The 13,526-nt window shown below is 45.5% G+C and overlaps 1 protein-coding gene across 8 annotated transcripts in view; it reads right to left on the bottom strand.

Annotated features, from left to right (window-relative positions):
* The window catches only part of ST3GAL3 (ST3 beta-galactoside alpha-2,3-sialyltransferase 3), a 138,458-nt gene that overhangs the window by 81,146 nt on the left and 43,786 nt on the right, over positions 1 to 13,526 (bottom strand). For 4 of the 8 annotated variants that reach the window (XM_074221621.1, XM_074221620.1, XM_074221622.1 and 1 more), the window contains 2 exons: positions 3,240 to 3,287; positions 1,565 to 1,699 (listed from right to left, as the gene is read on the bottom strand). The exons of 1 other annotated variant lie outside the window; for it this stretch is intronic. In XM_074221621.1, the coding sequence (XP_074077722.1) occupies positions 1,565 to 1,699; positions 3,240 to 3,287 (183 nt within the window). Of the gene's footprint in view, positions 1 to 1,564; positions 1,700 to 2,068; positions 2,439 to 3,239; positions 3,288 to 13,526 lie in introns of those variants that run through there. 3 more of the 8 variants (XM_074221626.1, XM_074221624.1, XM_074221625.1) reach the window with 2 other exon arrangements.

Here is a 13,526-nt window from a genome sequence, read left to right on the forward strand (position 1 = left end):
AGTCACATTTAAACTCAGATCCTCCCGACTCCAGGACCTGAACTCCTTCCACTGTGCCACCCAGCTGCCCTTGGGCTGTGGTTTCCAAAGCTGCTGAAGGTCCAAAGGTAAGTGTATGTCCCAAAGAACCCTAGGAGCTTGAGCTTGGCGGGGGGGTCCCCATGATCCCCCAGTACTGTGTTCCCTGCTCATTTCAGCGTCAGGGCCAATATATGGGTGGGGGCCCTTGTCCAGAGCAAGACCTGTTGCTTTGTGTAATAAGGACCATGGAATGGGTATTGCTGGGGGCTCTTGACCCTTGGAATAGTACCAAGCCTCTGAGAAAGCGCTGGTGGCCAGGCCACTCTGAGGGCTGCTCAGGTGGAAGGTGCAGAGTTGGACGGCAACATCTTCTCCAAGCCAAGACTCCAAGAAGGCTTTCCCCATCAGCTGTGGGGCCAGCACCCCCCCTGGGATTGGCTTCCACTTACCCTGGCCACAGCTGTTTGTCTGTGATGTCTCCTCCTGATGACCATGCACCTGTCAAGGGCAGGGCCACCTTTGGGATGTTCTCTGCCTAGTGCCGGGCAAATGGCAGGCACATAATAAATGTCTATTGCATCCCTGCCCCTCTTGGGAGCATGAGAGTTGCGATTTGAAGTTGAAGCACTGCTACTTTTGTGGTGGAGGAAATCAATCCCTGCTGGGTCTGTTCTAGAAGGGATGACCTCAGCACGACTCTGTTTTTAGGAATTTTCTCTGGGTCTACTGGGGTGGGGGGAGGGGGAGAATGAGTGCAAGAAGTGACCCCCCCCTTTGGGATCAGGGGGACTCCAGGGGAGTTCAGAGCTGAGCCTCCTCCTGCCCTATCTTACATCTTAGGGTCACCTAGCCCTAAGGACTTTGATTAGAGCACCATGGGGACCAAAGCACACGGGAGCACCTCCACATCAGCTAGTCAGGCCCCTGGACTCCCAGGGACCAGCTCAGCCTCAGGCTGGGTAAGGAGGTCAGTGAAGGCCCAAGAAAAGCCTGGCAAAGTGTCAAGATCTCCCACTTGGTTTCTGGGTTTGGAGATAAATGATGAAGTAGGTTCCAATTAATCACAAGGAAACTACCACAGGAGGGGGCAAAGCAATTTGACAAACTAGATGTGAAAATTCCTGGACCTCAACAAATAAGTGGATCCAGCGATTGAAGCCGGTCGTCCCCAGAGTAATAGGCAGCTGTAGCAGCAAGGCCTGGTGTCTTGGGTGCATGTTCATGCCAGCTTCTCTTCAGGACCCTTGCCCAGTTCCGCTCAGCATGGAGGCTCCCATGCAGGCTCTAAGCAGGGAAGCCCACTGGGCTGCCCTCTGAGGGGCAGAGGCCAGCTTCCTCCTCCCCGGCAGACCCCACTTGCCATGTGTCCACTCATGCCATGGAGAAGCGGCCTTCAGAGAGCAGGGGTGCACTGCCAGGGATGTGTCTTACAGAGTGATCCCCCCCAAGGGCACTGCCAGAGCTGGAAGGAGGAAGGGAGGGAGAGAAACAGTACAGTCAGGGCTCAAAGATACCAAAAGGTCCCCTTGGGGGCCACACCTACTGGGCTGGGCTGGGCCCTGGGCAACCCGGGCACCGATCATCTCTTTCTGGGTTCTGGATTGTCCTGAGTCCACGGCAATGCATGAGGGCAGCGGAGACGAAAAGTCAAGGGTCACACTCTTCCTCTCTCTCCTTCCTGTTTGACAATGAAAGCTTTCCCTCAGTGAGGAAGGTCCAACATCTTGTTCCATGCTGGGAGACCCCAAAGGTGGGCCTTTTAAATCCACCTAGGTCTGTGAAGGTGGCTCCAGGGACCACAGATGGGGGGGAGGGTGGCAACCGATCTCTTCCACCAATGACAATGGCTGGAAGCCTCTGGCGTGGAGTAGGTGAGCTGTGTTGGCCACCATGGGGCCCCACAGAGCCCCCCTCCACCAGGGTCTGCCCACAAGGAGCCCAGGGCAGCCATCCCCCAGTCCACCCCCATGGCAGAGAACAGGGCTCCCAGGAGCCTCACAGACCCTGCTCACTTGCACATTAGCAGAGGCTCAGTATGGGCAGATACCTTCCATGATGTTTCTGCACATCACGCAAGGCTTCCATGGGAAGGGGACAGGCCATCTCAACCTGCCCAAAGGTATGAAGACAATGCCAGCCAAGGTGTCCAAGCTCTGCAGAAAAGGTAACTGGCCCCTCTCCAGGAACGGCCCCACAACCAACTCACTTCAATGTTTCTCCCTCTGATTGAGATCTGGGTGCCATCTCTTCTCTGAAGCAGCCCAGAACCAGGGTTCCACCCTCAGTGGGACCCCCCACCCTTTCTCTGGCCAAGACACCGAGACAGAAGCTTTGGCCACAGCGATGGTAGCAGTGGCATTTTGGGCAGCAGGCAGAAGGCGGCATGGGGTGCAAGGGAGAGTTAGGAAGCCATAGGCCTGAGGAGATAAGCGTGGCAGTTAGACAGGGACGCTGGCTCAACAAAGGTACCATGTTGGAAGGCAGTAAACTCATAACTCTGGGGTGGGGGGAGTACCAAACCTCCTCCAGGTCAACCAGAGACCACTTTTTATTTCTGAGGGGTGGAAATGAGTCATATTCCCCTCTGTAAGGGAGAAAGGGGGCACCCAGGGACATGAGAGCAGCCATACAGTGTAGGATCTCTCAGGCTGCCTAATCCCATCCTAGGCCTAGAGTAGCCTAGATGCCCTCTGAGAGGGCACGTCTGCCAGCTCTGACTAGCTGTGACCATGGGGAAGCCGAGGTCACTTTGGCCTAGGCTCTAGTGTGTGCTCATCATTTCTTGCCACCTAAGGTAGTTGGGGGTCCTTTGGGAATGAGGGTAGCTTCCCAAGATCAGTTAATAGCAGGCCTCAGTAAAAAGCCAGAAGATCCTTTGGGACCCCCCCACTTCGTCATGTACCTATGTGCCTGTAGACACATGAGCCACCATCTACACCAAGCCCTGAGGATGACCAGCTACCCTCTCTGTCCCTCGCTCGCCTCCATGGAGCACTGACCCTGCCCAACTTCTCCAAGGTTCACCCTGAGGATGTGCAACTACCCTCCGTGGAGCACTGGCCCTGCCTAGCTTCACCAAGGCTCCACAGTTCTCACCCAGGACTAACTGTCCCTCATCATCTCACCTGCCTCTGCCTCCCAACATGTACACCGAGCCCCACCCAGAACAGAAACAAGCCTGAGGCCACAGAGTTAGGATAAGGGGAAGGAGATTGTACCTGAGCCTAGTGTCCGTCCAACGGAGTCAAAGGGAAGAGCCCCTGAATCTGCAACACAAGAGGATAAGTTCATGGCTTTTGCCTTTTTTTAGTGGGCTTCTCAGCTCCCCTGCCACCCCCCAGAGAGCACAAGGGCTGACTGCCCAGACTTTGTCTGTCTGGGTCACAGCTAAGCTCCCTGCATGAAGGGGCTAACCATGACTGGAGAGGAAGCTTCCTATGGGATGCCCTTTATGGCCCCAAGGAGGGAGGCAGCCAGAGGTCTACCCCCATGCCCACCCACCCAGGTCCCTCTATTCCCAGAGATGGACAGCAGCCTCTACCTGCCCACTGTCAAAGACTCTGGCCAACCCTTTAGGCCCTGTCCTTAAGTACCTTTCCTAGAAATCTTGAGTTTCTGGACAGACTGCAAGATGCCCGAGAATAGGAACCCTGGCTCCTCCCCAGTGGCATAGCTCAGCAAAAGATGTGCAGACAAGGGAAGGGGAATGACATAAGTCCTTAGTGATGACCACTGTAGAACCACAGAACTGTAGAGCCATGAGGACATCCAGGGATCCAGGCCCCAGCCCAGGTGGGACCAAAACCCAGAAATGACAACTTAGATCCCTCAAGCAAAAAAGATCTCACTAAGGTCCAAGGCTTTCCTCATTTGTAGCATTTGGTGGACAGTGCCAACTATTAGAAAGTGTCTCCTTCTATTAAGCAGAAATGAGGGCCCAGGTCAGTCTAGAACAAATCTGATCCCTCTCCACTTATCAGGGAAGGGAGGGAAAAAAATTTGATTAAGGAGCCACTCTGAGCCACGGGTTGGGCTGGTTATTTGTCAAGTCAATCAGCATTTATTAGGCACCAATTGAGAACCAGATGATCCCTGCTCATGAGCACTCACAGTTGTTAAATTACTCTGTACAAACAAGCTATAGAAAGGATCAATTGGAGATCATCCACAGAAGGAAGACCCTGATTTAAGGCAGATCAGAACAGTCCTCTGGTAGGAGGGATTTGAATTGAAACATGAAGAATTCCAGGGAATTTGGGAGGCAGAGAGGAGATGGAAGAACATTCCAGGTGGGAGGGAGAGCTCATGAGAATGCCCAGAGATGTAGTGTTCAAGGAATAGACAGGAGGAGGCCAGTGTCACTGAACTGAAGAGTGTGTGGGGGTGTGAAGAGGAGGAGGAGCGGTGAGAGGCCTGGAAAGATCAGGAAGATAAGTTGTGAAGGACTTGGAATGTCAAAGAGAGCATCTTAAATTTGATCCTAGAGATGACAAGGAGCCACTAGAACTTGGAGGGGGGGGGATAACAAGATCAGACTTGCATGATAGGAAGATCACTTTGACAACTGATAAGGAATGAACTGGTCAGGAGATCCTTGGTGAAGAGAATCTGATCAGCAGGTTTCCTCAATAAGCCAGGTGGGAGAGTGAAGGGTCTGCACCAGAGAATGGCAATGTTCGAGGAGAAAAGGCAGGAAATAGAAGAAATATAGAGTAGGTGTAAGTGATAAATCTTGGCAACAGATTGAACATGGGAAGTGAAGACACCTAGAGGCTGTGGGCCTGAAAAACTGGGAGAATGGTGATATCCTCCATAGTAATAACAAAGGGTTGTAGGGGCATGGAGGGAGCAGGCTATAATGAGTTCAGCTTTGGACACATTGAAGCTAAAATGTCTACAGGACCTGCAATTCAAGATGTCTAATAGGCAGCTGGAGATGGAAGTCTGAAGGTCAACAGAGAAGTTATGACCAAGAAGTAGCTCTGAAAAATCATCAACACAAGAGCTGATGAGATCACCCAGGAAAATAGTATAAAAGAGGAAGAAGAGGAGAGGGTCCAGGACAGAGACAACCACAATCAGTGGTTAAGTCCCACATGAAGATCTAACAAAGGAGCCAAGAAAGCCAAGGTCACAAAAACCTAGAAAGAGGAGTGTATCAAGAAAAAGAGGTTGGTCAACAGTGTCAAAGACTGCCAAGAGGTCAGGAAAGATGAGGGTTCATTAGAAGACTAGAATTGGCAATGAAGAGAAAACTAATAACTTTGGAAAGGAGGATTTGGCTTGAATGATACAGTCCAAAGTCAGCTTGTAGAGAATGAAGAAAAGTAGGAGAGGGGGTAGCTAGGTGGCGCAGTGGATAAAGCACCAGCCCTGCAGTCAGGAGTCCCTGAGTTCAAATCCAGTCTCAGACACTTCATAATTACCTAGCTGTGTAACCTTGGGCAAGCCACTTATAACCCCATTGCCTTACCAAAAAAAAAAGAAAGAAAAAAGAAGAGAGGGAAAGCAAAGGAAGTGGAGGAGGGTCTTCTTAAGGAGTTTATCTCCAACAATGAACAGTGTCTTACACATGAAGAAAATACTTAACTAATACCAGTTACATGAATGAATAAATGAAGGCAGGAAAGAAAGAAGGTGCAGAAGAAAAAAGCATCTCTTTGTCTCTCCTTTATCCTCCATTCTCACTGATCTCCAAGGGATGTCTGGACCCTGCACCCCCTCTTTAATCTGATTCGGTTTGCAAGACTTGAGAGTTTTATGTTTTTCCTAGGGCACTTCATCCCTGAGCAGGAGTCTGCCATATTCATATGGTAGGAGCAATTTTTATTTGTTTGGCATTCTCAAGATTCATAAATGATTGTTGGATTGGATTGAAATAAATCCTTTGACTGATCCAAGACAGTTCTACAGGCTTGTGATGGAAAATACTATGCATATCCAGAGAAAGAACTACAGAGTTTGAATACAGACCAAAGCAGACTATTTTCACTTTTTAAAACTTGTTTTGTGCTTTTTCCTTCTCCTATTTTTTCCTTTTTATTTTCATTCTTCTTTCATAATATGGATTAATAATGTTTAGCACGTTGTACATGCATAACATCTATCAGATTACTCACTGACAAAGGGAGGGAGGAAGAAAGGGAGGAAAAAGAAAAATGTGTAATTCAAAGTCTTACAGAAAATAAATGTTGAAAACTATCTTTACATGTTATTCAAAAAAAATAATAAACAAGCAAAAAGAGGGCAGCTAGGTGGCACAGTGGATAGAGCACCAGCCCTGGAGTCAGGAGTACCTAAGTTCAAATCCAGCCTCAGACACTTAATAATTACCTAGCCGTGTGGCCTTGGGCAAGCCACTTAACCCGATTGCCTTGCAAAAACCTAAAAAAAAAAAAAAAAAAAAGCAAAAAAGAAACAAATCCATTGTCTTAATGAGTTAGCTATTTTGCAAAAGTCCCACACACTCCTCCTCTTATAAAAACATTTGAGGGAGTTGCAATATCATACTCTTTACTCCTACTGACTTTGTAATTAATTAGGACGAAACTCAGATGTTTTTCAAAGTACATCTATCTGGGCACATCACCCCATCCTGTCCTAGTGAAGTTGATAGTTTGAACCCAAGTATAAGCCTTGACATTTATCCCTATTAAATTTCATCTTTTTCAGTTCAGCCCAATGTCAAGATCTTTTTGGATGCCATTTCTGTCATCCTGTGGGTTAACATGATGTTCCAGCTTTGTGGATGTTATTTATTTAATATGAAAAACTAATGGCACTCCAGGACCACCATGTTACATACTACAAGGCAGTTTCTTTCTTTAAAAGAGAGATTATGTCAAAATGGGTACAGGCTTTAGTCATAAAAGCTGATATCATAAGTCAATTAGGAGAACAAAGAATAGTTTATCTGTCAGATCTACTGAAAGGGAAGCAGTTTATGACCAAAGAAGAGATAGAAAACATTATAAAAGGCAAAATGGATAATTCTAATTACATTAAATTGAAAAGAAATTGGCAGAAATAAAGCCAATGAAACCAAGATTTAAAAGAATGCAGTAAGTTAGGAAACAATTTTTACAGCTAGTACTTCTGACAAAGGACTCAATTCTAAAATATAGAGAGAACTGCATCACATTTATAAGAATACAAGTTATTCCCCAATTGCTAAATGGTCAAAGGATATGAAAAGGCAGTTCTCAGACGCAGAAATTAAAACTTTCTGTAGTCACATAAAAAATGCTCTAATTCATCCCTGATTAGAGAAATTCAAATTAAAGCAACTCTGAGGTACTACCTCACACCAATGAGAGTGGTCAATATGACTAATGAGGAAAATGATCAATGTTGGAAGGGACATGGGAAATCTGGACACTAATGCATTGTTGGTGGAGTTGTGAACTGATCCAACCTTTCTAGAGAACAATTTGGAATGGTACCCAAAGGGCAATAAAGTGGTGTACCTCCTTTAACCCAGCCATACCATTCCTGGATCTGTATACTGAATTGATCATGAAAAAGGGTAAAAATCCCACATATTCATAGTAGTTCTTTTTGTAGTGGCAAAGAATTGGAAATTAAGGGGCTTCTCATCAATTGGGGAACCGGCTGAACAAGCTGTAATATATGAATGTGATGGAACACTCTTGTTCTATTAGGAATCATGAAGGAGGGGAAGCTAGGTGGTGCAGTGGATAGAGCACTGGCCCTGGAGTCAGGAGTACCTGGGTTCAAATCCGGTCTCAGACACTTAATAATTACCTAGCTGTGTGGCCTTGGGCAAGCCACTTAACCCCATTTGCCTTGCAAAAAAAAAAAAAAACCCTAAAAAAAAAAGAAATCATGAAGGACAGGATTTCAGAATAACCTAGAAAGACTTGGATGAACTGATGCTGAGTGAAGTGAGCAGACACAGAAGAACACTATATACACTGACAGTAAAAATGGGAGATGCTCAACCATGATGGACTTGCTCTTTTCAGCAGTACAAAAATCAAAGCTAACTCTAAAAGACTTGTGATGGAAAATACCATCCACATCCAGAGAAGGAATGATAGAGTTTAAATGCAGACCAAAGTTTACTAGCTTCAATTTTTAAAAGCTGTCTTATGTCATTTTTTCCCTCTAATATTTTTTTCTTCTGTTTGGATTTAATTCTTCTTTCACAACATGAAAGATATATGTTTAGCATGGTTATACATGTAAAGTCTATATTAGATTGCTTTCTGTCAGGGAAGGGAGAGAGGGAGAAAACTGTAAAACTCAAAGTTTTGCAAAAAAAAATTATTGGATACTACTGTTGAATGTAGATGGAAAAATAAGAATTTTTTAAAAAGGGAGAGAGATTATTCTTTAAATACAATATAAAAGCAGGGAGTCCTTGTTTAAGAATATTTCTGGGGGCGGCTAGGTGGCGTAGTGGATAAAGTACCGGCCCTGGAGTCAGGAGTACCTGGGTTCAAATCCCATCTCAGACACTTAATTACCTAGCTGTGTGGTCTTGGGCAAGCCGCTTAACCCCATTTGCCTTACAAAAACAAAAACAAAAACAAAAAACAAGAATATTTCTGGATCCAAGTAACCAGAGATGAGCCAGTGTTGGGTGTCTCTTTCTGTCTAGTCTAGAGGGAACCCAGGGCTCAACTTACACTGTTGGCTTAAAAGAATGGTTTCTTTCCCCAGATACAAGAGCAAAAGGATTTATTCTCCCTAGACATGGAAGAAACAAAGACAGGAGGAAGAACCAGCTGGTCTAGACCAGGTAAACCCAGAGGATAACTGGATCTCTCTGAAAGAGAGGAAGACGACCAAGGAGAAGACTCTGGGATCTCACTGATTCAGGCGCAGCATGATGTCCTCCCCAAATCTGCCCCCACAGGTGTGGGGCCATTCAATGTTCTGGAGGTCTCAACTTCTCTTTTACCTTGAGAGGGCAGCATAGGAACACTTGATAGTTACATTTTACAGTTATTTAAGGCTTGTATTATCTCACTTGATTCTCTTAACAATCCTGTGAGGTTGACTCTCTTCTTATCCCCAATTTACAGAAGAGGAAACTGAGTCTCAGAGAAGACAAGTGACTTAACCAGGGCCACACTAGCAAGGTCTGGGTCTGCATTTAAACTCAGCCTTCTGTCTCCCCTGTAGGATGCATCAGCCCACTATCTGCATTCAGTATACATTCTCTGGATGACAACCTTGACTCCTTCCAGGTTCCCCAGTAGGCAAAGTCTAGGGATACCCATAATGTACCTCTTCATTATCATTACAATTATGCAGATTTATCATCTTATGGAGCCGAGAGGTAAAATGAGTTTAAAGAAACCTTGAATAGAGATTTGAATAAACAAAGTCATTTCAAGGACATTCAAGATTGGAAATGGAAGGACTAATAACGGAAGAAAAATAGAAAAGATCTGCAAAGATTATTGCAACAGACTTTTCTCCATCAAGGACAGCAGGATCATTAATTTGGCAGCTCCTCCATTAGACTGTGAGCTCCTTGAGGGCAAGGAATGAGTTTTGGTCTCTTTTTGAATCTCCAGCTCTTAGAAAAGAGTAGGTGTTTAATAAATATTGATTGATTCTCTGATTGATCAGAACCACAGAAAAGGACAGTTGGACCTTGAGGTGTTTACAAAAGAGGGTAGAAATGACATGAAGAAAAACAGCCAATCAGACCAAATATTCCTGGAGGAAATCCATGCCAGAGACAATGCTAAGACGCTGATATACCATGTGTCTAAACAAGAGGAAGATGCCAATGGTATGGAAAAGATTTTGGCCCTTCCTGATTCCGAGAACATGCCAATGCCTACCTACACAGAAACAAACTCTCCCTGTTTTTTTTTTTTCAAAATATCAAACACTGGAGGGAAAATATTTATATTTTTATCCCCCAAAAAAGTACCTGTGGAAAAAGTTTGTCACCACTGATCTTCTCTTTTTTTAAGTTTAACTTAACAAGCTTAATTTAAAACAAATTTTAGCCAACAATGGTTAAGCCAGGCATGAGACACAAAAAATAACAAGAAAAAAGTCTTTGCCCATTTTGTTCAGTCATTCAGAGAAGACACAAGGAGATCACAGGGAAGTTGGTACAAAGAACACTCCAAGTAATAAAACAGAACCCTGTCAGAGAGAATCGGGGAAAGTCTCTCAAAAGGCAGCACTTCAGATGGACTCTGAAGTAAATTTGAGATTCTAAGAGACAGGAGGGATGGTAGTTTGAAAGTGTTGAACTTTGTGGTATGGTATGGAAGTAGATGTAATATATCTGGGGAACAGCCAACAGGCCAGTTGGACTAGAAGGGAAATTTTGTGGAAAAAGATTGGAAAAATAGTTGAGAGCCACATTGAAGGAGGCTTCAGAGTTTTATCAGTCACTTCCTACAATATTTTCCCCACCATTAACTCTTGTAAAAAAGAATAATCAAGTGACACCAAGCCTGAGTCACACTATACATGCTTCCCAAGCCCCGATGACTCTGCCAAAAGAGAGGAAAGTATGTCTCTACACCAATCATAATCAAACAAGGTGCCTGGGCTCTACTGAGGAACTATTTAAATGTCAGTTATTACAGTCACCAGAATGACAGATCATCCTGCTGAATCAAGATCAGTCTCCAACATGTACACTTTTCCATTATTTAAAAACCCTCCATGAGAGTACTAGGCTGTGTGTGAACAGGGACAAGCATAGCGATCCACAATCTGTCCTACAACCGCCTGCCAGGGACAGACAACCTATGTTCCCTCTGGGCTGTTAATCGAGGGAACTGTGAAAGCACAATGCCTCCTTTCCAGGCTCTCCTCTGCCCCCAGACTCTGCTTCATCCCAGTGTCTCCCCAAGGGACTGAAATTTCTCAAAAGGCTTCACAACCACCTGGACGCCCACTGATTCCCAGTGCCAAATGAGGCAGAAAACAGGTGGTTGCCCCACAAGTTCTATGCCAGGTCCCATGGCAAGCATATGCCTGGTTAGAGTGGTGAGTCAATCAGAGTCCAGGTGAATGGTTGGAGAGAGCCTCCAGATGGCCTCATGCTGATTGTTTGGAGCACTGGGACTCAGCACAGTCTCTGGAAAGAGATCTGGAAACAATCAAGAGTTTGGTCTCCACTAACCACACAAAAAATTCAGGGCTCTGCCTCAGCAACCTAGCTCACACTGCTTCCTGCTGCCAGTCAAAGTGTGCCACCTTAGTCAGAGACTACTAAGGGTCAGCGAGGCACATGCTCCAAATAATCACAGACCCATCAAACAAGGACTCAGTGGGTCGCACTGATAGTTTATTATTTCTGAAAACTGAGCCCTGATTGGAAATCAGTTTTACAGTTAAATATTTCCTGTCTCTGGTTTCCAAAGTGGTTTTTTCCTTCCTTATAGAGTCTTTGAATAAAACCAGGGCTAGGCCCTTTGAGCAGCTGGGCTGGGCTCCCTGCTGCTGCTCTGATCTTCTAATGTCCTAGGCATGCCATGAACAGTGAACCCTGCGGGCACAGGAAGGGGTCTCCTTGCCATTTGTTGTGGCTAGTAGAAGCTTTGGGTTGACTCTCAAAATCCTAAAAACCTAGAAAAGGTCAAGGAATGTGAGAGAAAGAAGCTGCCAAGAAAACATTAGCCTGGGGGCAGTGTGTGGCCCAGTGGATGGAGCCCAGGCCTTGGCTTCAGGCAACATTTGACTATCTGTGTGACCCTGGAAGCAGAAAGTATCCTAGTTGGGCAGTAGAAGTTTGCACCTCATTGCCATAAAAAAGATAGAGGCTGATCCTAAGAGCACATGGCTCCCCTCCTGAGCCCTTAACACAGTTAATTTTGCATTCTGTTCCAATTTGCATTCTGTGCTAAGGGAAAGTAGGAAGAAAGGCTGAGACCGTTCCTGCCCTCAAGGAGCTCCCATGCAAATATGTGATGTTCAAACAAGCTACAGATTGTTTGATTTGGGAATGATAATTTTAGGTTTAAGAGAGATTGAAAAAAAGTGCAGAGTTAGGAGAAGATGAGTTTTGAGCCCTGAGATCTGGTTCTAGAATTGGAAGAAACCTCTGAGGCTGCCAGCTTAGCCCACAGCCCGGACACTGCCACCCAAGCAAGTCCAAGTGCCTCGTCTCCACCCTGCTCCACTGGAGTTGCAAATGAGTTGCTGGGCACCATAATGATCCCTGCAGGGAGAAATCTGCCTGGCGAGACAGGAGGACCTAGAATTGAAGCTAGGAACCTGGTAGCAGAGCCAGGAGAGAGCAGCTATGGAAGGGAAGCCGTCTGACCTCTCAGATGGCTAGGGACTGAACAGACAGAGGACAGCCCTAGAAAACTGCAGACAAAAGTCTTAATATAGCGCAAGGAAGTCAAAGGCCTTCAAGGAGGGAACTACCACTCCACATCAGACCTGCAAGGAAATGACTTCATTCATAAAAGGATTAGGGTCTATAGAGAGAGTCATTTTTCTTCTTCTGGGTACCCATATATGAGTTAGGATGTCTTGTGACCTATCTGGGTTTTCAAAGCCTTGGACCTCTCAGAAACAGGCAAATCCCTGGGGGTTGCAGACAGGAGGCATGAGGAACCCAGCCAGCCGAGACACCCTTCTCACCATAGTCTAGGTCTCTTAAAAGGAGGGAATGATGTATGAGGCGCCTCTTGGTCCTACAAAAAGGATTTTTTTTAAATGAAGATATACAAAAACAAAGACAAGCAGAGATAAAAGAGAAAGAGAGAGAGAGAGATTGGGAGAAAGAGAAGCAGGAACACAAAGAGAGAGAAAAACATAGGGGTGAGAGAAGGAAGGGAAACAACATTTGAGGGGGTGGGATTTCAGTGTCAGAGAGACAGTGAAGAGACAGATCCATGAAGGCACTGCCAGCAGAGCTGTCATGTGGCCTGACTGTTTTGGATTTGGAACAATATCAGAAAAATCACTAACTTGTCCTCAACTTTTGACCCAGCGATACTTGTACTTGGGAGACACCCAAAAATCAAAGATAGAAGCAAAAGTCCAATATATACCAAAATAGTCAAAGAAGTATACTTTTTAAAAAATTACATTATTACATTGTTGGTGGAGCTGTGAACTCATCCAATCTTTCTGGATAGCACTTTGGGATTATGCCCAAAGGGCAACAAAAATGTGCATACCCTTTGACCCAGCAATACCACTACTGGGTCTATGCCCTTAAGAGATAATGGAAAAGGGTAAAAACATCACTTGTATAAAAAATATTTATAGCAGCCCTGTTTGTGGTGGCAAAGAATTGGAAATTAAGTGAATGTCCTTCAATTGAGGAATGGCTTAACAAACTGTGGTATATGTATGTGATGGGAACACTTGTTCTATTAGAAACCAGGAGGGATGGGAATTCAGGGAAGCCTGGAGGGATTTGCATGAACTGATGCTGAGTGAGATGAGCATAACCAGAAAAATAATGTACACCCTAACAGCAACATGGGGGTGATGATCAACCCTGATGGACTTGCTCATTCCATCACTGCAACAACCAGGGA

Source organism: Macrotis lagotis, chromosome 2, assembly GCF_037893015.1.
Source record: "Macrotis lagotis isolate mMagLag1 chromosome 2, bilby.v1.9.chrom.fasta, whole genome shotgun sequence".
Taxonomy (NCBI): Eukaryota; Metazoa; Chordata; class Mammalia; order Peramelemorphia; family Peramelidae; genus Macrotis; species Macrotis lagotis.